The sequence below is a fragment of the Condylura cristata genome, unplaced genomic scaffold (genome assembly GCF_000260355.1).
Source record: "Condylura cristata isolate star-nosed mole 26May11 unplaced genomic scaffold, ConCri1.0 scaffold00003, whole genome shotgun sequence".
NCBI classification, from domain to species: Eukaryota; Metazoa; Chordata; class Mammalia; order Eulipotyphla; family Talpidae; genus Condylura; species Condylura cristata.
Window position 1 is genome coordinate 54,040,745 of NW_004567104.1, and position 27,450 is coordinate 54,068,194.

General features: G+C 31.7%; 1 protein-coding gene across 2 annotated transcripts in view; it reads right to left on the reverse strand.

The window, feature by feature from the left end:
* Nucleotides 1-27,450, reverse strand: part of CADM2 (cell adhesion molecule 2) — an 886,897-nt gene that overhangs the window by 229,605 nt on the left and 629,842 nt on the right. Inside the window, exon 3 of one of the 2 annotated variants that reach the window (XM_012732903.1) lies at nt 20,764-20,790. The exons of the other annotated variant lie outside the window; for it this stretch is intronic. Within the exon in view, the coding sequence (XP_012588357.1) occupies nt 20,764-20,790 (27 nt within the window). The remainder of the gene's footprint in view (nt 1-20,763; nt 20,791-27,450) is intronic. 2 annotated transcript variants of the gene reach the window in all.

Consider the following 27,450-nt stretch of genomic DNA (forward strand, 5'->3'; position numbering starts at 1 on the left):
AGACCAAAATAAGACAAATAAATTAGGAATGCAATTCTGATATAGATGTAATCATTCAAAAGAAGATTTACTGTCTGACATCAGCCTGATAGTTTTCATATTTAATATGATATCTATATAACTGAAAAACAAAAGTAAACTATATAATAAGATCAATGGTATCAATGAATTATCATATGGTCTTTTATAAATATCACTTTTGACTTACACACAACATTAAGTAGAACTATTATGACCAATGTAGTTCAATAACAATAAAGTTCATACTTAATATACAAAGTCTTCAAATATTATGCATTATGTATTAAAACAACCATCTCATTCAAAAATACTAAAGATATTTTATTGGCAATTCACAATGAATGTAAAATACCTTTCTATTTTCCACTGATTAAACAAAATTCATCAAAATCTATTTTGAAAATAAAAAGTCATTAAAACCATTGTATGTATATCCTTTAAAGTGACAAACTGATGTCTTCATGGTTTAGCTTTTTCTTTCTATCTTATTTTATCAGAATTAACCAACTTCAAAAATCCTTAAAAATAAGCTTGTAAACAAGAAATACCACATGCTGAGTTGAGAAAATCCTTTTTGCTCAATTTATTATGATAAATTAACAGTTCCCTTTAAAGGTTGAAGGAAATTAATTTTCTATGTTTAAAGTAGTTTACTACTATACCATTTGCTTTATCTCAAGGTTGAAGTGAATGGATACTTAAAATGAAAACTTTACTTTTGCAAAAATATGAAAAAAATCTCTGAGCAGAGGAAAAATAGGTCATAAAGGAAAAATAGGTCATAAAATATTTTGTGACTTTTAATGAAAACAAATATCAAAGAGTTATGCTGAAACACCTATTCTCATTATTATTTGATAACATTCCAGACTTAACTCTGCATTTTAATTGCCTTCCAATTGTGTTCAATTCTTTGTTATTACCTTCTCTTTTCATTGTGGTAAATCTCTCTTAAAAACTTGTAGTAGACATCTACTCTTTTGTGTTCTTCCTAGCATCCTTTGCTCTCAGAAATTGACTTTCTTCCTGAAGCGATGGCTGGGGGGTAGCAATCATGTGAGTACATTGTTAGTGACTCAAAGTACTCAAGCCCTCTGAAATAACTATGATTGGTTAGAATAAATACATGATCCTGTTTTGAAGGAATGATTAAAAGAGAGAAAGGTCAGGGGAAGTAAAAGTGGAGGGAGCAAGAAAGAATCTTTTTCCTCAGACTAACATTAGAGTCCATCTTCCCTATTGAATCATTTCCCAGTGTGGTCAAAGATCATCTAAAAATAAAGTAAATTTAAGTTGAAACTGGAGCCAAAATTTAATCAGAAAGACTTAATGATGATATTATTTGAATGTCTACATCCAATGTCTGAAGTCTTCACCCTTAACTTTCCAGTCATCTAAAGCAATGCATTCTCTCATATGTTACTGTGTAAATATATGTGAGTACATATTGGCCTGTCCCAGGTTCCAGGCACAAGACTTCAACAACTCTTAGAATTTCCTGAGATATGCATGTTTTTTGTTATTTTGAGACTTTCAAAGTTGAGTTTATGCTACTTAGCTTTCTTGTGGTAGGCTCTTAATTACAAGGAAGGGAATGGCTTCCCAAATGAATATAGGGATAGAACTTTCAATCTTATCCTCCAACCTCCAGGTATAATGGATCAATAGATGGAGCTCAAACATGTGGCTATGATTTAATCAAGAATACTTAAATAAGTAATACAGTTTCAGTGAAATACCTAGATTAATTTCCAGGGAAATTCCTGCTTACTGAATACATCAGTAGAGGGTATGGAAGTTCTGTGTCAACCCCTCACATGGCCTTTTCAAAAATATATATAATTTATTTAGCTGTCTTTGATTTGTAGGTTTGTGATAAAATGTTTCTCATAAGTATAGTGTCTTGAGTTCTAGGAGTTCTGATTTATAGTCACTTGACAATAGTATGGCTAATCTGTGACTTTTCCTTGGCATCTGAAGTGGGAAGAATTTTTGTGGGACTAATTCCTAACCTGTTAGTCTGTAATCACTCCTGACAATGTCGGTATTAAATGAATTGCAGGATATCCCATTGGGGTCTGAGAATCAGTGCTGAAAATATCATGTAGGGTCAGCTTTTTAGTTGGGTATCTGTCACTTGGAACTAAAAAGAATCTGACTCTTGATTATTCTTCAATTACTATTAATTCAAAATCATGCTTCATATTTAAAAATCCTAAATAGTAGCATTTCTATTGCTCTTTCTATTAACCAATGTCCTATTGAATTGCATGTTATTTTTAAAATGTTCATTGTCTATAGTGATGCATTTTTTGAAATGTTAAACTGTTATTTTCTCTTTTTAATACATACATATATATATGTACACACACACACACACACACACACACACACACACACATATATATGATAATTTTATTGAGAAAAATTGACAACCAATTGTAGTGTTCTGGCTGTGGATATTTTTGTCCTTACATTCTCACAAAACTTGATTACGTGACAAAAATTCTCCCACTACCCAAGTTCACCTACAATCATTGTGGATTTTTGTGTTGCCCCCTGCACTCACTGTCTATTGTTATCAAGAATCCTGCAAAAGCTACTTAGTCAGAATCCCTCATCCTCCTTGGCTGACCCTCCTCAGTAGCTCAACTGGCTTCTCATCCTCTGGTATCTCTGTGTTGATGTTTGGTCATTTAGTACAAGCCCCCTAACCTTACTTTCGTGAATTACCACTTGCCAATATTGTACTTGAAATCACATCTAATTTCTGTCATCCCTGAATAATTCCATAATGTTAGTCACTATATCTTCCCCTACTCTGTATCAATGTTTTCCACGAGCAATGAATATATTTTCTATAAATTTGATTTGCTTTACTTAGTGACAAGTGAAATAAATGTTCTACCTGGAAAATTAGCAAAGTGAAAACCCATGGTTGCTTATTTCATGTGGGTAATTAGCTATATGAAAAACAAGAAAGTATACAAAAGGTTTCATGGAGAACATCAGACTATATAAATAATCCTATGGGATTGCAGAGAGTAACATGCAGATAGTGACTAACAAATTTTTGAAGGAGCCTGCATATATCATGATGTTCTCTACTCTTACATTCATCTTTGTATTCCTTGGTCTAATTCCCTCTTACTCTGCTCCAGATATTGTTACCTCCCCTGAAGTGGTAGAGAGCAACACCTGGGTAGATAGTCTATAAAGAGATCAATGTTTTATATTATACCAACAATACACTGATTTTGTGTGAGTATCTCTGTGTGTGTTTTAACCAGCTGACATTACAAAAGGGAAAATATAGCTCTCATTAGAATTATATGTAGTGTATCAGGGATCCTGGTTTTTGCCCCTTTTTCCTTTCAATCACTTTTTTTTCTGTTTCTACATTTATCCTCTCTTTGTTCCCCAAATAATCTTCTACTAATAATTTTGTATTGCATTTCTTCCCCGCTTCGTCATTCCACCTTTTGCTTCCTCCAGTATTCCTTTATAGTGTGATCTCTTTCTAGCTTTACCACAGTTAAGATTTTCTTGCCAATTTTCTAATAATTTTACAGCACTGGAAAACATTTGTTGTGCTTGTATGATTATGTTATTGTATACAAACCATGCATCTGTTGTATAAAGTATCGCTGCAAATATCCCTGGGAACACAGTTGTTTAGATTTTTTTAAAAAACAAATTCTGCCATACTAAAGGAAATAAACAATACCATCAATCACAAGAAGCAGGTAGGAAGCTGCCTACCTTCACAGCTATGTGACAAAAATATCTCTGCACATCTTGTATTTGCACCTACCTAGTAAGGAAAGCACCATAGAGAATCCTAAAAAGTCTACTTCAAATTTTTCAAGTTGACTTGTTTTCCATACTCTGCTTTAGGTATTCATTTCTTTTATCCACCCTAGTTGCTCAGTGCTCTCCAAATTAGTTTTTACATTTAATGACTTGATGTCTAAATTCTAAATTGTTTTTATTACCATAACTCTACAATTGCAAGATGAAAGTTCTTTATTTAGTTTAAAATAAAAAATCCAAAGCTGTCTTCCTTCCCTTTGGCAATCTGGTTATTAGTATTTAGTTTTGGACAATAATATTTTAAAGAGCTTTTTGAGACATGAGACATAACAATGTACACTTTTTCCTCTAGATAATTATTTACCCAGTCTCTAACATGATAAGAATTTTCAAGGTTAACCCTTTGATATAGCCAAATTCAAAGCCTACATTAATTTGTTCTCTCTCTCTCTCTCTCTCTCTCACACACACACACACACACATACACACACAGAGGAGAGGAGAGAGAGAAGAGGAATTCAATGTTTCTTTATCCAGATTCAAACCTCACATTCTATCCTTCTCCTGTTTCTGCCCTGGAAAACTGAATTGCACATGGGCTTTGTTGCTCTAACTTTTACTTATCTTAGACAAATTCAGAGATTTTCAAGAGATCAAAAGAAGAAAGAGGAGTAAGATTGGAATCTCACTTCCTATCTATATTAAATGCAAAATTACTCAACTAGTTTAAAGCTGAAGGAGTGCCTTTGGGAGAAAAATGAATTGGTTCTGAACAAGTGCAAAAGTCATGTGCAAGAGTCCTTACAAGCTGAATAAAAACAGGTGGAGTTCAACATAGATTCATCATAAACATGGTTGAAAGTGTTTAAAATATCCTTTAAAATCTATTAAATGGTTATATTGTGTAGATTATGGATTGCAAATTCATAATCCAGCACCAATATCACATCAAAAAGTGTTGTAATAACTTCAATGTATATGAAGATATACTCTAAAAAATCATGTCAGTGACTCAACAAATGAGTTTGGTAATGGTAAACTCTAATGTCAATATGCAAGAATTAGGAATAAAACTCATATGATATGAAAATAGATTCAAAGTACCAAATTTCAATGAATATATTTTATAAAACATTTAAATACATACATATATATATATATTAATAAGTTGTCAAATAAATATTATTAAAATGATCTCTAACATTGCCAAGAACAACTTAAATATTTTAGCTGTCAAAATCTTAGTAACATTTGAAAATTATTTTCCATTAGAAAATTGTAGCTTCATTTATAGACACTTTTTTTTTAATGTTCAGGCACAGACAATGTTTTCCTTACCAAACACACCTTCTCAATGAGTTTTAGACTCATTTATTAGAGGTAGGATCGGCGTTGGCAGGGCTTAGTATTAGGAGTCAGGGCCAGGGTTATGGGGTGGAGCCTTCCATGACCTCTGCCACATTCCCCTTCTTGCTTTAGCTGTAGTATTTTTCCCCACTTAGCTGACTCCACCTTCTCTACCACCTCCGAATTTCACCTGTATTATTTTATTCCTTTTCTCAAGACTCCTGGCTAGTTACTTTTGAAAGCCATATTGGGCTTATTTTGGTTAATAGCAAATTCCTTTTCTCTTTGAATTTCAAAACCAATACTCATATCTAAATTTGTAATGAGGTTTCTGAGAAAATGAATTATTTACTTTCCATAAATCAAGTTCTTACCAAATTTCTTAAATTATAAGCTGTGAAAAATAGTTTCATATATATTTGTGCACTTACAGATAATACAGAGATAACATGGAGAAACCTAGTTTTGTAATTTAGTTGATGAGCAATACTCCAAATGTTTTTTCTCATTATCTGAAAACATAACATATTTGAAATTAGAATTAGCTTGGACCATGATACCTAACTTTTTCTCAACTTTCAAATGGCTTCATAAAACCTTAAATTATATTCAGTACAATATGAAATGTCTAACTAAATATTCTAGCTATTTGTATAAAATACTCAATGTCTTACACGTATAACAAATGTATTAAAATAATATAGATATTAAATAATAAATATATTTGCCATGATGTCTGATGTTTTAATTCAAAGTGTTCTTGGTTGAATCACAGAATAATTCAAACATGGCAAAAATTTAATCTGGGGAGAGGGTATCTTCAACCTTATGAAACTTGACAATTCAGCTTTGTCTCCCAGTTTCCAAATGCAGGATAAAAGACAAAAGGGTAAGTGGAAAATTTTATAAAGGTTGAAGGATAACCTCAGAAAATTAAGTAGCACAGAAGAGATCATTCACATTTCACAAAATGCTAATCTGGGCATCAAAACAAACTCATTCAAGATGAAAGTACATCCCCAAAGATGTGAAGTTGGCAGAAAATTCTCACAATTTGACAAGATGAAAATGTATAATCATGGTTGAACTTTTGGTATTAAATGAAAAAAATATAAAACGTGTCTTAAGAATGTTTAACACACATATCAGTGTAGTTTTAACAATGCTTACAAGTCATACCTGATGAAAATGATTTGCAAGAGTAATGTATAGAAAAAAAAAACTTTATTACCTTGATGCAACAGATTTATACTTTACTCTTGATCATCAGTAAATTGGAAAAAAAAACAGAATAGGGATACACTACTAAAGCAAACTAAATCATACACAATGCTAATACATACAGCAACAACAAAAGACTGTTAACAAATGCTTCACTAAGTCCTTCGAGTTAAACAACAGTGACTTAAATAGAAGAAAATGTTAACACTTAAAATAGAAAAAAGAGAGGCCCTTCCTGGTGGCTCCGAGAGTTAAAGCACAGCACTAAGAAGCTAAAGCCACTTCAACATGAGTTCAATCCCCACCCCGGAGGTGATCGACATGGTGTGGCAGACCTCTCCTGACCCGCCTGCTGCTCCTCTCAGCAGTGTACTTTGTCAGTTGGCCTGTTCTGCTTCCCACTCTGTCTCAGGTGAATCCTCTCACCGCCCCCACACCTCTAGCCTATACCCCAGTTTTCTTTGCAGAAATAAATCTTTAAAAAAAAAAAGAAAAAACAACAGAAAAAAGAAATGGTATAATCACAACACATTGATTTCATTTTAGTCCCAAGTGAATTCCTGAACATTTGCATATGAAAATAGTCTGGGCTTAGAGATAGAGGTTTTGCTATTACATATGCCTTCTTTCCTGTGCAGTTGATATAAATGTATATATATATATATATTTAAATCTATTCAATGATCCACACAATGTTTTAAAATCAGGTGTATCCTAAATGGTGTTGATGATAGAAGAGTTAATACTGTCTTTAGATTGGCAATTTATGACAGCACTTCATTAAAGGATCACAAATATGAGCACATACAGAAAAAAAAATTCTATACGTGGAAAGCAGAGTTATCCTAAGACTAATCACCATGCAAGTTATTTTCATAACAATGAAGCCATAACAATGCTTTTTTTTGGGGTTGTGATAATGATGAATTTAGATAATGAATGGAAGTTTTCAGAAAAGCATCTGCACTTAATACGTGCTCAATAAGAGTTAGCTATTATCATTTTAATTATTGTTATTTTTCTTATATTCACAGTATGCTTTGTGCTGCCTTCATCAATGTGTGTTAAATATTGAATAATTTTATAATTCATTTACTCAGAAGACACTGTGAATACTATGGGTTATCAGGCATTGTATTTGGGACTAGTAAACTTTGCTAGTTATCAAGATAAAGGAACATATACAAAAAGACATTAAGGGCTATGAGAAGGTTTAAGATCAGAATACTGTTAAAGCACATAAGGAAAAGTCACCCAATGGGATGGGAGATGAGGGCTATGGAAATGATGATTGCTCCAGGCAGGGAAGGCTTTTCAGGTTAAGTGAAATTGAACCACACACTATAACACAACCTTTCTCTCTCCCCCAGATTCTCCTCCATCCAATTTGCATCTAAAGTCATGATATTATTAGACTTAGATAAGTGAGCATTCAGCTGGAGTTGATACAGTCAGAGTTCCTGAACAAACACAGATACCCATCAGAAACCTGGGTAGAGAAATAAATTGACTAGAAAGGAGAGACAAGGACAATTTAAACTAGTTTGCCTGCTTCAGTTCTTTTGGCAATGCTTCATGCTTATTTTTTTAATGGTTATCTAGAAATAAATGAAATAAAATTGATTATAGAAGAATATAAATTAACTTTTAAGTGCTCTTATTTTTAAAGCTAACAATATTAGGGCCTATTTAGAATAGTATGACAATATACTCTTCTCTTGATTCTCTCTTCCATAGAGAAATATTCCTGAAGAATTTGCTAGAGCTAAAAAAAAAAAACAAAAAACAAAAAACTATGAGTTAATTTTCTCTAATGGAGTTATACTTCAGCACAAAAAGAAAATAAAAGGGTTCTTAATTCAAAGAACAACTTCATACACATGAATTTAAGAAATGGAAAATATATTTGTTCTTATAGTAAAATGCTAAAATAATATTTTTTCTTCAAGTATTATATAAGCTATGGTGGAAACTCTTTAGAATAAAAATTTTAAATATATCAATTGCTTTGCCTCCACATATTGGGTTCACACTAACTGTCCTTTCATATATTGTCCTCCCGTATTTCATAATCTAATAGAAAACGTTCCCATACATGATGTAATGATCTATACAAAAAAAAAAAAAAAAAGCAAGTGGCTTATGCTAGTAATTTCCATGATGTCATCAAGAAAATGATGAAATGTTTGTGGAACTCACAAGGTACAGGGTTTTCATAAATTTGTAATGTTTTTGGCTCTATTTCAAATAATGAAACAAGCTGTTTTGTGCTATTCAGTAAATGCATTCCCGTGTCTGAGTTTGTGAGACCATGGCTTGTAAAATAGTCCACCTAATACAAGGAGGAGGTATACTATCGGCCTGCATACTATAACTGGTAGCGCTGAATTTATTTTTTATTACACTGCTGTTATATATTTAATATCCTTTTCCTTTTCCCCAACAAGGCATGAGGATATCACAGAGGACTAAAGGTTTGGGGGCTAATGTATGTTTCTTATCTCCTTCCCATTGATACTGCATTCACGTTCTTCAGCACTTATCTCTCAACACTTACTGCTTGCTTCACATTCAGTGTAAAGTCAATTATGTGGTCAAGTGAACTTGTACTAAGCAACTGGGTCATACTTCCCTTCTGATTTCATTTAGTCTTATTTCCATCTTTCCTTGCCTCAATCTGCTTTACTCCTACAAAATCTCAACATCTCATTCTCTTTCTTAAATGTGTCAACCATAGTCTTGTTTCAAGTTGTTTATGTTGGTATTATTCTTTATTCAAAGTACTCTTCTTCTAAAATTCTCATGGGCTGCTCTCACATTATGTACAGTTTTTACAAAGCCAGTATCTTAGTAAGGCCTTAACATCGATTATTTAATTTTTTTATAACCTATCCTCCAGGCATGGCCAAATGCCACTCTATGAAATAATAACGTTAAAAAATAACTATTATTTACTTATTTTTTATAGTTTATACACTATATATAATGTATATGTATAGTTTATACACTCCACTTAATTTTGCCTCAGTTTTGTTATTGCACATAACAGTGAAATAGAAGCAACTGAAGTAATATTTGTCATACAGTAGCTACTTGATTATTATACGGGCCCTCCCTGATGGTGCAGTAGGTTAAAGCACAGCAGAAGCTAAAGCCACTTCAGTATGAGTTAGATCCCTGCCCGGACGTGATCCACCTGGTGCAGCAGACATCTCCTGACCTGCCCGTTGCTCCCCTCAGCAGTGTACTTCATCCATCTGCCTGTTCTGCTCCCCACTCTGTCTTGGGTGAACCCTCTCACCACCCCTGCTCCTCTGGCCTGTACCCCAGTTCTGTATGCATAAATAAATCTTTAGCAATTTAATAAAATTATTGTTATACAAGTTTGTGATAGGTATGGAGTCTAAGCTATATTAAAATATTTTATTAGCAGTTAATACATATTATGTCCTGAAATTTAAATCATATCTTCCATTTTTTTATTTATTCACACAGAACTGGGGTACAGGCCAGAGGTGCAGGGGCAGTGAGAGGCTTCACAAGAGACAGAGTGGGGAGCAGAACAGGCCGAATGATAAAGTACACTGCTGAGGAGAGCAGTAGGTGGGTCAAGGAGAGGTCTGTCGAGCGATGTGGGGATCAAACTCATGCTGAAGTGGTCTTAGCTTCTTAGTGCTGTGCTTTAACCTGCTGCACCACCAAGGAAGGCCCATCTCTTCCATTCTTAAGCTTACACCTGAAATATTTTAATAAATGATTTTGAGTCATTTTTCAGGTGATTTTAATCTTTATGTTTAAATCACTTCTACTATCAAGCTGCTTTGCGCTGTTCAGTGTATGAATTCCTGTGTCTGCATTTGTGAGAATAAGTCTTGTAAAATATTCCACCAAATACAAGGGAGGTTGTGAATTCCTTTTATGCCAGGATCAATAACCATCTGAATTGGACAGATTAAATTAGTCACAGACTGGTTTGGAAGCAGGAGGATAGATGAGCAGCTTCTGTGAGTCTCTTGTAGTTCTATACAAAGTGTTTGTTAAAGTTTCAATGAGAAAAAAAGGCACTAAAATGCAAAGGTAAACATTCTGCTTCCGAGAGATAGAGACAAATGGCCTTCTACAGCACAAGCCTTTTCAGAGATGGTATAGATCATCTGCATTATGTTTTTGTGTTGCCTGTGAAAAGGATATGTGGAGAAAAGCACTAGTTTATATTCAGTTCCAATATCATGTTGGCTGAAAAGCTGTGTTTCTTAGTAAATCCAACCAAGTACACTGACATTTTCATTGTGCATCTGATACATTTCAATAATTAATTCTTAAGTCAAGAAAGAGTCAAGAAATCAGATGAAGAAGCACAGTAGGCTGAAAATTGCCAGTGGGAAGGGGGGAAAATATCAGCCATAGATAGAACCTTTTTAAGCTGAAAAGAGGTCAGTGGGATACCACTGGGAACAGGGATGGAGCTTTAGGGTTTTTTTTATTATTGTTATTTACATAAACCACCCAGAGAGTAGTGGGAGCTGCTCAGGCCATAACTTTGCAGAAATTGGTAAACTCAGAAAAAAGAAACATGCAATCAGATAGCACAAAGATTTAAATCAGTGAAGTATTGGTATAATGAACAATTGGAGGGAAAAAAAATCCATATGAAAATATGTTCTCTTTTAAAGAAAAGAGACTATAGGATGATGGTGCTGGATAGTAATATGAGAAGAGATTTATTAAACTGCCATCAAAAGTTTTCTATTTTCTATATATGGCCTTAATCATTACATCGAGGGCATCATAGGATTGCGAACTAAAACGCTATAATTACATTTGAAGTTAAGTATTTTTTATTGAAAAAGATAAATATTAGATAGAAGATTTAAGATATGGCATAATTCCCACTGAAAGAAATTAATAGCATTTCAAAAAATCTGTTTCACGAATGTATGTTTCATAATATCTTATGTTTTATAAAGTTTCTGCTTCTAAATAATTATTCTCTCTAAGCTAGAAATAAAAACCACAATAAAAAAACAAAGTTATATTTTAAGTCAGTTATTTAATTTAAAAATATCAAGTTAATTTATCATCCATTTCTTAAATGTATTGTTATCATGTGTTTTAGCATTGAGAGTCATACACAGCTAGGTCACTATATTCAATGACCTAGTCACAATTTTTTATAGTGTTTCTTCAAACTAGTTCTCAGAAAAAATTAACAATGTAAAGATTGTGTATGTGTAATATTTATACTTTGCTTGAACAGGTGAAATTCATCCACTGAAAGTAAAAGCACACTATTACTGTCAAATGCATACAACCTGGCATAAAAATCATTAGATAACAATAGCATGCTAGTTCTGATCAATGATCACTACCTCTAAAAGGTAAATAAAATGATAATATGCTTATTTAAAAGTTCATGAAAATGTCAGTATATACTCTTGTATTATGTAACCTGGGATAGGAAACAAGAGAATATTATATACTGATAGCTAAATAAAGCCCTTTATATTCCTTGCTGCTAGACCATTATTTAACAATAGTCAATTCATTAGGGAAAACATACATCTTATATCCTTCAAGAACTTCTAAGAAAGTAATAATTTATAAAAAAGAAGTGTATGGGGGTTTAGAAACTCAAAACACAATTCTTCATAAGTCAAATGATATATGAAATTGGAGATTTCATTTGTCTCTGTGACCTAAAGATGACTTTTTAAGGAAAGTAAATTATATGTACTTTAGTTTCAATTTTATTTTCTAAGTGAGTAAAATATAGAATTCAAATGGGTGGAGTGACAAATATATTTGACTTATAAATCCCAGTTTGAATAATGTAAAATGTTAATGGCACAGATAGGAAATTTTTCATATATGAGATAATTTGTTATTTGGAAAGTTTTTTTTTTCTTCTTCTAGAGAATATAAAGTATCTAAAACAAGAGAAAGTGACTTGGTATTAATTCATCTAGCAATTATATCGTGAAATTTTTATCTATTTAACTTATACAGAAAAAAACAAATATTAGATCATATTAAATGTTAGTAGGTATTTATGGAAGTGGCATTTGAGAGACACATAAAAACAAAGAAGTGTTGGTGGTGGGTGTAGTGTGAGAACATAAATTTTGAAGAGTTGTAAATAATTGAAGGGAGGAGACCTCTTTTCCTGAACAAGAATTACAAGTGCCAATTTGGACTGTGTTGAAAAAAGTAAGATCAAGTGAGTATAGAATTAGGATTTGGGCAGACAGAATATGATTAAAGGTGAATATGTGTGTGTGTGTGCTTTACACACATATATATATATAACATATAATATATGCATATACATATATGTATGCATGTATATATTATATGTAATATATATATATACATATATATATTTATATAAATATAAATATCATGTGAGGAATTACTCTGAGCAGAACTTAGGCAGAGCTGTTAGAGAACCAAAGGAGACTGTCAGACTGTCTCCCAGGGAACTTTGTGGTTGGTTATGGGGGGATATGGGGTAATATTCCTTGTGCATGGAGAGAATAATTAAAGGGAGCCAAATGATGGTATAGGGACTTAAAGCTCTTAAATATGGATGTGAATTAGTAAGTGAGATACAATAAGATATGATGAGAGCTTCCTATTCCTTATAATTGCAAGGGGAAATAAGAAGCAAAAAGAAGACAGAATAAAAAGACTGTAATTGGTAGTGAAAATATAAACACCAAAGTAGACTAAAATTAAAAGTCTCTCAAATAACATTCTTGCAAAAAAATAGTTACTAGATTGAAAGACTGATCACTTAAGTAAACCTTTGAAATTACTGTCTAAAAGTGTGAGTTATTTGATCTCCATGCTGTCAGGAAGAGTTCATTATCCCTGATTTAGTACTGAAGCTATTGAACCAAATGCTATTACAGTTCTCATTGGTACAATGCATGCAAATAGAGCAAACAATTTATCTACTGGAAGAATGAGATATTTTATAGGAGAAATACATAGGAATAGCACACTATATCTAAAGAAATAAAAAGATAAATTAGTTTAGCAAATTCTTTAGAAAATGACAAACTTCTCTTCACTCATTTCAACTAATTTCTAACCATACTTGAATACAATGAATTTCCCCCACTGATTTAAGTTATTTGACTCTGTTATTCGTTATGTTTAGCTACTCATTTATTACAATAAGTTTGTTTCCAGATAAAACTTATTTAGCTATATCTGCCTGACAGAGTAAGAATTAAAGATTTCCATCTTATATCAGAGATTAAATCTGTCATTTCCTATGGATCTCAAAAACTATACTCACACACATGCACATATAGATACGTATATATGTGTGTGTGTGTGTGTGTGTGTGTGTGTGTAGTTTTGAATGCAGTCTTGGCTGTCATGTATCACAAAATACAATAATAAGAATTCATACTTTTAAATTTAGATGCTCTGTCATACTTTTGTTGTTTCCAAAATTACCAATAATAGAGTCTTATGTCTATAATAGCTAAAATCTTTTGTTCATATTTAGACAGTTGTTTAAATTTCATCTATTTCCAGTGCTTCTTCACCTGCACTTATAAATGCTTTGTTATTTAAAATTAAAAGTAGTTTTATTATCTTTCAAAATAAGAGCACCCTCTGATATGGTGTCCCACAAAATGAATGCAACTTAAATTCATAAGTATTTTTTTTCTTTTTTTTTAAAAAAATATGCATACAGAACTGAGGTACAGGCCAGAGGAGGAGCAGGGGCCATGAGACAATTCACCAGAGACAGAGTGAGGGGCAGAACAGGCAGATCAATAAAGTACACTGCTGAGGGGAGCAGCTGGCGGGTCTGGAGAGGTCTGTCGCGCCATGTGGATCACGTCCAAGGCCAGGGATCAAACTCGCGCTGAAGCGGCCATGGTTAGCTTCATGGTGCTGTGCTCCAACTAGCTGCACCACCAGGGAGGGCCTATAAATATTTTCAATAATTTATGTCTTTATTAATTTCGCAGCCACATCATTACTTCCTTGTTCTTTTTTATTAGTGTTATTTTAATTTTCCTGATCCTCCACTATTTCACTCATGTACACACCTCAGCTGCCCCTCCCCTCCACTCCTTCTTCTCTCACCCCTGTTCCCTTTGATACCCATCATATTCTTTTTGCAGAGTTCAGGATTTATTGCTGTTATTTCTTGCTTATGAATGTTTGGGGGTATTTATTTTCCACAGGTGGGTAAAAACATATGAAATTACTTTTTTCTCTTCCTCACTTACATGACCAATTAATTTGGGAGCTGTCATGTATACTTACACAAACTATTGATGAAGCTGGGACATTTAACTAATTTTAAAGAAAACAAGTACTGTCTAACTTACTTAAACACCACTAATATTTAATATATTTTAGTGTATTCATCTCTCCACCAGTTTTAGAAGAATTAATGATAATATGAATGGTATCTTAAAACTGTACTCCATTCTACCAAGGATAACAATTTAAGACTATAGAGAACTTTATAAAAGCAAAAACAGCATGATTTTATCCTCTCAAATTTTAGTTAGGCAATCTAGAGATTTTAAAGTCATTTCCAAGATCACTTCTGACTGAGTTGGAAGATGATAACTTCATTTGCTGCTATTTCCAACTACATGGATTGAAACAAAGTATTATGTTTAGTAAAACAAGTCCAACAATAACAGACAAATATTGTGTGATTTCTTATATAAAACAGAACAAATGAGTGGACTAAATAAAGCTAAAATTCACCTTTAGATTCTAACACCAAATTAGTAGTTACCAAAGGGAAGTGAGAAGAGGGGTGGGTGATCATAGCTAGATGATTCTAGCCAAATAGCATTCTCACCTTCTATCAAGCTAGACATCATCTTATTAATGAACACAATGCCCAGCAGATGATTATCCTAACTTTGAGAAACAGATCACATGGAAACAATCTGGAATCCTACTCAGCCAGTAGGAGGTTTTTCCTTTGCCATAATGGAAAACATGTGAAGTATTTAGTTAAATTAATGAATCACTTGAAATTTATGCCACATACATTATGATTTTAATATCACTAAAATAAAAAGAATCCTATGTTCAAAAGAGAACTCTTAGTCTATACAATTAAGATTTTCAGGTCTTTTATGACATTTGACATATTATTTTTAGTATTTTATTGAAGTAACACTGCACTATAACATTATAAGTTTTGGGTGTGTATCATTATCAATCACTATTTGCCTGTATAACATGAAAATTAGTTTGCAGCTAATTTTTCAATTATATCCATCACCATACAAATGATTTCCCTTATATGATTTACCCACCTCCTTCTTCTTTTCTCATAACTACTAATTTGTTTTAGAATCTAAGAGTTTATTTTTAGCTGAGGTGCAGGAAGCGTGATGATTCACCAGAGACAGAACAGAATAGGCAGATTGACTGAACTATACTGCTGAGGGGAGCTATGGGTGGGTCAGGAGAGGTCTGCTGCATGATATGGGTTATCTCTCTGGCCAGGGATTGAAATCTTGCTGCCCTGGCAGTGGATCTTGGCTGCACAGTTCTGTGTCTTCACCTCCTTCACCATCAGGGGAACCCCTATTTTAACTTTATTAGTTAATTCATTTGCTTCATTTCATTCACCTACCATATACAAATAAAATCACACAATATTTGTCCTTCTCTGCTGAACTTATTTCACTAAACATAATATACTCTTAATTAATCCATGTAATTACAAATGACAGGGTTTCAATATTTTTTATAGTAGAGTAGCAGTTTGTAGTCTACAAATACCACATCTTTACCAAATCATCTGTTGATGGTTAAGTTTTTTCCAAATTTTGGCTAATGTAAATAATTTCATGCTATTCTTTACAACTATTTTTAATAGAAAGTTTCCTCTACCCTGAATTATTTAGACATATGAAACTTTCCAATTATTTCATTAATGAAATTTAACAGTATAAGTAATTATTTTATGGAAGGATGATGTTTTCTAATATCACTTCCAGTAAAACAATTTATTATTATTTTTTTAAATTTTCATTTGTGTTCAACAATGCAACATAAAGTTCTCTGCATGTTGACATGTTGACAGGATCAGGATTACTATTCAAGGTTTCTACCTTTTGATTTTCAGTGTCCATGAATAGAAATAAAGGATTAAACTATTTTAAGTACTTCACACATATTTAGAGCCAGTTATTTAATTCTTGTTTTAATTTTTTTTTTTTGCTAAATGTTTCAATTTTGTTCTTGAAAAGATACTCTATTCTCTCAAATCCATGTATAGCTCCTTGATTTTACCAGTAACCACTCTAAGACAACCTACAATCATTTCTCCCTGGAGTACTGCAATTTTCTACACAATTCAAGTTATATCTTTTTCATCCATAGTAATCACTTCTTATTTGTTCTTCATGAACATCCAGTAATCTCTTTCACAGAATATAATGTAAAACTATCCCACCATCACAATTCCTAACCCCTTTTAAAGTCCTTGGATGGCTTTTCATTGTTGTTAGAGTAGGGGGGAAAACACAGTAAACAAATCATAATTGCATCAAAAGGAAAAAAAAATACTTAGAAATATATATAACCAAGAAGATGAAATTTGAGCTGTCCATTGAAAACTACAACATATTGATAAAAGAAATTGAAGAGGACACAAATAAATAGAATGATATTCCATGATGATTTGAAAGAATTAATAATAGGGGCATTTATAGAGTGCTTCTTATGTCCCATTCTCTGGGTAATTTCTCTATGTGCGTTTTCCCATATGTTTGTCATAATGTTGTGACAAACTCTATGCTGTATGAAGTGGGAGTGACTTTAGTCCATTAGTTCAGGTGCTCAAATCTAATGAGCTGCAAAAACAGGAATTGACATGTTACTTTATTGCAAAATAGAACCTCTTAATAAGCGGTATATACTGTATAGCCTGAACAGAAGCATAGCTGCCCTACCTGAGAGAAAAGCTCAGAATAGTTTGAAACAGTGTTTAACTTCAACCTCATTCATGCCTTTCAATTCATATCCCAAAATTATCACATAATAGCAAACCTATTATACAAAATACAATATCTTGCTTGAATAGTATACTTTCCATATTGACAAATCCTTTATTTAATATTATATTTATTACTTAACTCTAGTAATTTGAAATACTTGTTCCTTAAAACACAGAGACACGCAAATTTAGATTGCTAATTGCCCTGCATTATCTTTTAATACTTAAAACAAAATCAGAATAATTACATTAATTTTTTGAATACTGAATAATGATTTTATGCTTGAAAGTAACAGCTAAAAGTTGATGTTTTAGGGGCTCTCCCTGGTGGTGCAATGGGTTAAAGCACCATGTTATGAAGCTCTCTGAAATCACTGCAGCAAAAATTCAATCCCCCATCAGGGAGCTGACCCACATGGTGTGGCAGACCTCTCCTGACCTGCCCACTGCTCCCCTCAGCAGTATAATTCATTGATCTGCCTGTTCTGTTCCCCACCCTGTTTCTGGTGAATCTTCTCACCCACCACTCCTGTGGCCTGTATCCCAGCCTGTATGTATAAATAAATAAATCTTAAAAAAAAAAAAAGTTGATGTTATAGAAAGAGCATAAAACATTATTCCCATTATAGTTCTATATATTTTGAATATGGAATAAAACTAAAGATTGTATTAAAAATTAAAATATAGTTTTACTGGCTAAAGCTAGCTAGAAATTTGTAATATTCTGGAAGAATATTAAGCATTAAGATACATTTAGTTTATAATATAGTGAAGTAAAATAAACTTACAGAAAGAAATTATAGGAACACTTTAAGGTAATATTTTCCATATCTAAGTGACAAAGCATTGCTGACCTTGTTTAAAACTCATTGTGATATATCAGTATAGGATGACTGTAGAATATTGAAATTTGAAATAGGGGATAAATTATAAACTACTCCAGGTAAGCTCCAAGGAATAAGTGATTTGAAGCAGGATCCATGAAAAAGCTATTATGTCCAAAATGAAACAGGATATATATTTTATTTGGTAATTAAAAATTAGAAAATGTTTTAATTGGTTTGTTATGGTAACTATTAAGGAAGAGGCATTAAAGATGCTTTACATATTTTGAATTGGAAATTACGCAAATTTTTGTCCATAAGAAGACAAGAGCAGACCCTAATTTTCATATACACAAAAAATATAAGAATTTCAGGTGTTAATATTCATATGTAAATATCTGAAAGGGTAAAGGGGAGATCAAAAAGGAGAGCTCAATATTAAGCTCAAATCTATGAAAGTGATAGCTGAAATCAACTAACAAAACTAAAGAAATGGCTACATAATAGATTCTTTTTAATTGTAAGAAAATATGTAAAACTTTTAATTATAAGCAGTCATATCATATCCCAAACATACAAGGACAAAATAGAATCTTAGTGATATTAAAAGAAGGGACTTGGAACAATGAAGGCATTCTTGACCTCTCACTCGTTATACATTACACTTAATTCTTCTCATCTTTTTCCTTCAGATTTAATTCATTTTATAGTCTACAAATATAATTCACTGCCACAAAGTATAAAAAATAATCCCCATTACCTTCCTCAATTTTGCTCAGTGTAGCACACTGTCACTAACTCCAGTCACATTCAATATCCAATTCCAACAATTAACACATTAATTTAAGTACATTTTAATTTTTATACCTAAAACTGTATTTTTAGCTTTTAATTATATAAATACATGTTGCATGTGTGAATATATATATGTATATATATGAATTCATTATTAGTACATTCTTAATTTTTCTGTGAATGTGGTTTTTTAAGTTTTTTTTTAAAGATTTATTTATTTATGCATACAGGCCAGAGGTGCAGGGACAGTGAGAGAATTCACCAGAGACAGAATGGGGAGCAGAACAAGCAGATCGACAAAGATACTGCTGAGGGGAGCAGCCGGGGGCTCAGGAGAGGTCTGCCAAGCATGTGGATCCCTCCGCGGCAGACAGGGATTGAACTCATGCTAAAGTGGCTTTAGCTTCTCAGTGCTGTGCTTTAACCTACTGTGCCAACAGGGAGGGCCTTCTGTGAATGTGTTTTTATCACACACAAACAATAAGTTAGGTGTAGAGGGCACAACAAAAGGTAACACTGAATGTGTTATCTTGTCAGTATATCGTTAATATGTTATGAAGCAAATATATTAGTAGGGTTATAATAACATCACACAGCATACTTAACCTTATAAGTGGAGAGCACTTCTCTCCTTCAAAGAGAAGTTGGTATCATTGTGTTAGGACTAGCAGTAAAATTGGAACCGAAGGTAGGAGAGGGCTGCAGGGATTAGGACAAAAAAGAAATGGCTTGCGGTGTATTTGAATGTGACACTTAGAAAGAGATTTAAAAAAAAAAAATTACTGCAAAGGACAATATCAATCTATGCAAAGTCAGAAATTTCTCAAATGAAAAGGCAAGTGTATGAAAAGAAAAAAAAATGATACTAACATTATACATAAGCAAAAGTATTTCCACTAATTATTTTCCATGTTTTACCTAACTCATACCCAGTGCAACTTTTTGAAGTTTTAATCTTATTCATACTCTGCATATGAGGACACTGAGTTCAATAAGGTAATTATAGTTTTACTATACATGAAAAATGAAAAGGAGAAAACTATAGTTTACCATAAAGAATATATGCAGACACATCACACAGACATATGTTTGTGTGACGTGTGTTCATATATTTAGTTTTGTGATAATACAATCAAAACATAGGCGATATAAAATTGTATAATACTTATATTTGAATTCTTCTAAAACCATAAAGATTGACACATCACTAAAAAGTATTTTTTTTTTCCAGGAAGATATTCTAACATTAGATATATTTATTCTCTTTCAAGAAAATGCATTTTCAATTTTCTAGCAAATATAAACCTAAAGCAAGTAGGAAATGGAAGAACAGTCATCAATAGATATCCACAGTTTATAATATGCATTTTTAAAGGATGAAATGTTCTTTTCATATAATTCCATGATGACATTCAATTTTGATACTCCCTATCAGTTTATTTTATAGTGTATTTTTTACAAATTATAATTCTTTAAAATGAAAATACTGTTAACATGCACATAATGACTACTGGAAAAATAGAAGGAAAAGCAAACTCACAAACCACCATGCATACAAAGACATATACAAGAAACTGAATTATATATATATATGAATTTTCCAGAACTTATAACTAATGTCTACACATTTTATTAATATTATCATCAACTGGCTTTACCATGTAAAAGAACTTGGAAGACTTAGCACAAAAAAAAAAAAAAAGAAGAATGGTGAATCATGCAGAACAGATAGGAACTCACCCTTAACTTTATTCTTTGAAGCAGTGGCTGGTACCAAGGAAAGATTGCACAAAAAGAAGAGAACAAGCATATTAGATATTAGACAGAGTTTCTAGTAAGAAAAAGCGATATGTTGTTAATATTAATTAAAATCTAGAAAGGAGCACTTATGATTACAAGATCAACACACATTAGACAAAAGATTTATGACAAAGAAAATGATGATAGACTTTATTAGTATATGATTAAAGTCAGAATAACAAGAGTAAAATAAATATAGTAAAATTCCAAGCAACATACTAAATTCCTTTTGGGAACTATATGATATTTTCTTATACTTCAATTCAAATTAGTGAAAACTTCAATTAAAGAAAAAGTACATGTATAGGTTAACTATATTTAATATTTTTGAACAATTAAAATGTAACCTGTAATATTTTGGATACATCACAAGAGCAAACATTTGCATTTTCTGAGTGCTTACTAATTACCAGAGGCTAAAGTTGAGTATTTTCCATATATATTCTGCTTAACAAGCCCAATAAAAATATTCTGTTATGATTGCTTAAAAGGTAGAAAGACTGGGACTTAGAAAAGTCAACTCACTTGTAACAATACTCAACTGGAAAGAAGAAAATTTGAGGTTTAATATTAGTTGTGTTGGTATGGCACTGTGCTATTAGATACTACTTTATGCTATTGGAGTTTAAAGCAACAAATGAATAACTAAATTGTGAACACTGGATTCACAAATCCAACTCCAAATAGCACAACTGGTTATACTGAAATTATATAGTTATGGATTGAACCAATAGTATGAAGCTAGAAATAGAATCCTTTACATTTCATTTATTCTCATTAAGAGGTAGGAATTTAAGTTTACTTATATTTAGTGATAAACACTATTTGGAATAGAATTAATTGGATGAAGAAATTACAATAGTTGTATAGGACAATTCTTTAATCAAAAGTAGACATCTAAACAAAATCTAAGATATATGGACATATTTTAGATTGGTGATATTTTTTATTTAAAATTGAAGATTGGTAAATGAAAGAGAGATTATTCAATATCTAAATAATGTTAAAAATGCAATTGCTCTTTCCCTTTCTGGGAGAGGTGCATTCTCTAGTTTAGCATGCTGACTTTTCCATAGAGTTGAATTTAAAATTTGTGTCTGATATTTATCAACTACAAATCAAAACTTCACTTATTTCATTATTTCAAGTTATTTAGAGCTAAAGGAAAAATTTAAGCAAGTTTAGATATCTAGGAAAAACTAATTCTAGGAAATGTATTCTTATCTACAATAATAAACCTTATATTATTATGTGCATTTATTTCCTGCTAGTTCATGAAAAATGCACATTAACATTCTAAAATAATCTTTTCTGATAAAACTATACTAAATGAAAGCAAATGTAGCTCAGGAAACAAAATTCTGTGCTATATCCATTAAAATCTGCATATTTTATGGTGTAAAATGAAGAAAGGTGCTTGGGGAGAGTGAATGTTTACACTACTGTTGTGAATATAATATTTGAACTAATTTAAAAGTCAAGTTTCAAAATTAAACTACCAACCATTTTGTGATATTACTTCTAGAATGTAATAACTTACAGTCAAATTTATAGTAAAGGGTCCCTAAAATATTCAATATTAAAACAAAATTTTGAAAGGTACTTTATCAAGGACTGTACTCCTTTTTAATGAATCAAAATTTCTACTTTATGATCATTTTAATACAAAATATGTTAAAAAAAGATTAGTGGTGACATAGTTAATAAAACATTACAACCTTCTCCATTGTTAGTCACTGCAAGGATCACTATTAATGGTTTACTAATGTTAGAAAAAATAAACTTTGCAATTCTAACAAAAAACAAAACAACACACATACATAGTGGAAATTGTTTCCAAAAACAGGAAAATACTCAGTCTATATATAATTTGTAGTTTGCTTTGTCCATATTTTCTAGGTTAAGATATGGAGTTCTAATCCACTAATTTTAATAGTTGCATATTTCTCTCTAAATTCTATGAATTACTCTATTGATAGACAATTAGTGCTTGTAGCATTCTTTATTTTTTTTTCTCTTGACAAACACATACTCTAACTTAGCCCTTAAATACAGTAGCAGTGTTTTGTTTATGTGAGAGAGTGTTCCAGGTTGCTTTCAGATTTCTATACAGAAAAACATTGACTATGATGAATATCTAAAATAATTCAGACTGAAGTTTCAGGCATATGTTGGAAGGGAATATGCAAGTATATTGAAAATTCTAAAGTAAGAGGAAGCTATAAAAAAGAGAAAGATCCCATATTCAAAATAACTGAAGAGTTATAGAACTTTATCTCTCTCTTTTTTTTTTTTCATTTAATCTAAATTTATTTATTTATGATAGAGGAAACACTGGCTTTCTGGCATTTTGGAAGTTTACGATCTCCTCAAGTGTAACCACCACAGTATCACTCATTGTCCACTTTAACTACAAAATCCTTCCTTTAATTTTTCTTAGGAATTTTCTTTCAATGAAAATTCAGTTTTAAGTTCTAAGTAGAAATTTGATAGTTCTCATACTTCTAACCATTAGGAATTATTTTCATCGTGTTTATTATTTTTAAGATTAAACAACGCTAAAGCCTAGGTTAGATTATGCAGAAATATTATCTGTCTCAATTTCAAAGAAAATATTACAGTGCATAAGTATATTGACTTGCCCATGTGAAGTTAAATTATACTTTAAGTTCAATTTCACCATTTAAAATGTTTTAGCAGAATTCAAAGAAATGCTGTCAAAATCTTTACAATTTTCGAAACAATAATAATTAGTATCTAATATCTAACAGACATGGCCAATCTTTATTGAAACAACTTCTTATTAAAAATTAATGACTAAAAATGAAGAAAATCTTCACATTTTTCAGTGGAATGGAAATGAATTATTGAAAGTTCTCAAACATCACATGAAGGCAAATTATTTTATTCTTATTTTATTATAGATGTGAAAATAAAATAGAAAGGAAAATAAAAGCAGTGCGCCTGCTTCAGTGTGTGTTCAGGCAGCTAATACCAGACTAGGTTGGTTAATATAATTGGAAAGAGGCCAGGCTACCAGGCTTGTTAGCCCAATTATAATTCTCTGCATATTCAATAAAAGAAGCCAAGATGACAGCAATACTGTCATAAATGTCATGTTCAATACTTGTAAGATTTTCCATTGTCAGCACAGTCCAATTATAAGTCAATTGTAAAGTGCACATTGCACACCACCCCAAAATGACTGAAATTATCTTAAAAATGCAATTTTTAACAGCTCGTAGTTAAAGTGAAAAGTAGTAAAGGTACGTAAACAAAGAAAAGTTTTAGCTATGACATCAACATTTCTTCACCTTTTTATAAAAGCAGCAAGTTGTAATTGTAACATTATGGTTACTGTAAAGCTTTTTTCTCCAAAGATGTTTAAGTATTAAATTTATAAATGGTAATATTGAGTGTGAAATATTATGCATATAATTTTAATGAAATAACAGAATCATCAAGATATTTTCAAATGAATGCTGAAACTAGTTAGCAAGTGTTATCAATAAGACATTTTAAAAATTTCCAATACAAATAATAAACAGTAATAATTAATTGATAATGTTACCGATTTAGCTAATAAATCGGTTTTGCTAAATTAGTGGTTTGACTATTAAGAAGGGGTATCACTTCCTCATAATTTTGCAAAGAGGTAAAAACTTAAAGCAGTTTTTCTCAAAATTAAATTCAGGGATTATAAATAGGACACAGAATCATTCTCAGGGGGTATTAGATAAATTTATCTTCCTCAAAATTGATATGGCCTAGTCACATTTGCCCTGTTCAATGCTAACTGCTTATTTTAGAATTTCCTGTTATAATAAAGTAGTGACATATTTTATTCATATTTTCAATATAAGGAAAATGTAAAATATCTATTTTACATTCTGTATTTGTCATGTGTTTATTGAAATATTCTTTTAACAATGAAATGTTTAATAGATAACTAAAACTGTGATTTATTCATGAGTTGATGAAGTGCTATGAAACTTTTAAGATTCTGCAGAATTTAAAAAAAAAATTTGATATTTTATCCTAATGTTTCTTTATAATTTGTTTACCCTTCTTTCCATAAATAACCTTAGAGATAAGGTATTATTGTTTCTTTAAAAGGATCAAGTAAATTTAGAAAGTGCACAGGTTTTCCAGGGAGAACATCACATAACTGACTTCATATTCAGATATACTAGATGTTTCCTTTGCCCCATTTACCTTCAAGAGTACAACAACACAACAAACCAGAATTCATTGCCATTGTACCTACTGTACTATACAACATTTTACATATGGCAAAATTACTCTTATATACAGATACACAAGTTTTAAAAATAAAAAAAGAATACATTGCACTTTTTCCCAGAACAAATAAAATGAAAACTTAAGAGTTCCAAAATATTACAAAATGGGGATACCGAGAGGATAAGTCACTTTTTCTAGGTCACAAACTACCCAAGAGGCAATTTATAACCAAAACACCACTATATCAAAAGACAATCATTAGGTATAGTATAGCAATGTAATGCTAACCAGTATCAGGTGAGTTTGATTACTTTTCACAAAGAAGCAAATTACGCTGACTTGACAAGAAGCACCTATACATCTACTTTACAGTACTGCATCATTATAGTCTTTCAAGATATCAAAATTTAAATAATTACATTTCACTCTAGATAACCACATAAATCTTCTCCTTTTCCTCCATTACCCTATACCATAAGTTAAACACCACCTTCCACTAATTAGTTTTATTTAAAAAAAATGTATTTCTTAACTAATATCTCTGTCTCTGAAAATAGCAGCTAAAACTAGACTTTTTTTCCCCCCCTATGGCTTAGAATTTGTACACTTTACAAAAATTGTGACTATTTAATTTTTTTCTCAAGTTTATCTTTCTTAATAAACACATACATTACACAGTAGGAAAAAAAGTGTAAACAGCTTTGCTTGAGACAGAAAAACTTACAAAAGGAGTTGTACTCCAGAAGAAAAACAACTGGTTCACATTATTATATAGGTACAGGTGCACATATTCATATATCAACATCTACTTGAAAACAAAAAACAAAAAGCAAAAAATGTTGGTATTGATGTGGAGCAAAATAAATTTTCATACACTAATGTTGGGAATGTTGGCTGGTCCCGCCACTAAAGTAAACAGTACAGAGTTTTCTCAGAATAGTAAATATTGATCTAAAACACAATCCAGGAATTTCAAACCTGTGTATCAAAGGAGGATACAAAAACACTGATGCACTCCTATGTTCACTGCAGCATTTTTGCAGTCACGAAGTTATTAAAACACCCTAAGTGACTGGATTAAGAAAATTCAGCATATGTGTACAATGGATATGCAATTTAGCTATGAAAAAGATGCACTCTGCCACTTGTGATGACATATAGAACTGGAGGGGGCATTGCTAAGCAAAATAAGTCAGAAGGAGGAAGACAAATACTGGATGATTTCATTCAAGGTAGAATATGGTGAAACGAAGCAAAGGGATAGGCAAAACTGAACAAAACAAATACCAGAGGGGACTGAGGTGGGTGGTTCTGAGTGCCTTGGTGATAGGAGTGGTTGGTCGCACACACCTGAGGATTTGTGAGTCTTTGCAGCTGAGTCACACAAAGTGCTGCAAGCTGATACTATCTCGGCAAAACAATACATTACAAAAAATGAAATAAAAAATACACAGAGGAAAACAGGTGACAACCTGACATCAACCATGGTGATATCTTTGTGGGCATGTTGCCAAAGACTTGGAAAACAAAACAAAAGCAAGCCAATAGAATGCCATCAAATTAAAAAGCTCCTGGGCAGCAAAAGGAACAGCCACTAAAACCAAATATTTCATGAGTGGAAATTTCCCCTCAAAGACTTATTGCAGAAAATAAAGAGGGAATAATTCAAAATTCATCACCAAGTCATCTCAAATAAGGTCTTATGCAGATAATGAGCATCATTCCTGAAAACATTAAAAGACAGACTTTCAGGTATTATGCACTTTCTCATGGAAGAACACAATACATTTGAGAAGTAAATTAGCCAAAATAGCTCAGTATAGTTGGGAACATGCCTCTACATTGAATTTCCAGTGTTGGTACATAGAAGCAAAAAACAACAACAAACAAAATAAAACAAACAAACAAAAAAACAAACAAAAAACATTTTAGTTTACTCCCCAGTGTAAGAACCAACATATAAGCAACCTTTACATTTGGTTCTTTAGCAAATATATTTCAGGTAAAATATAGCAACTGAAGAGGTAACCTAAGAGATATGTTAAATAGGTTTCATGAACAGACTATTTTGGATCCTATTTCCTTTCTATTTTTATATAAGAATTACATTTTTACTAATAAAATATTTTAAGTCATACAATATATTCAATTCAATATCAATCTATATTATTTGTATTTTTAATATTACCATTTCTTGACACCACTTTTCCTATAGCCTGGTTAAAAGTAACTGTGCATATAAAACACAAATTATTAACTATACAATGGTCTTTATATTGAATGATGTATATTAGTCATGACTAAGTTATTTATGGTATGTGCAAGGCAAAAATGCCTGGTTAATGCAATTTAGTTATAAAAATGTGGTAATATTCCAATACACCA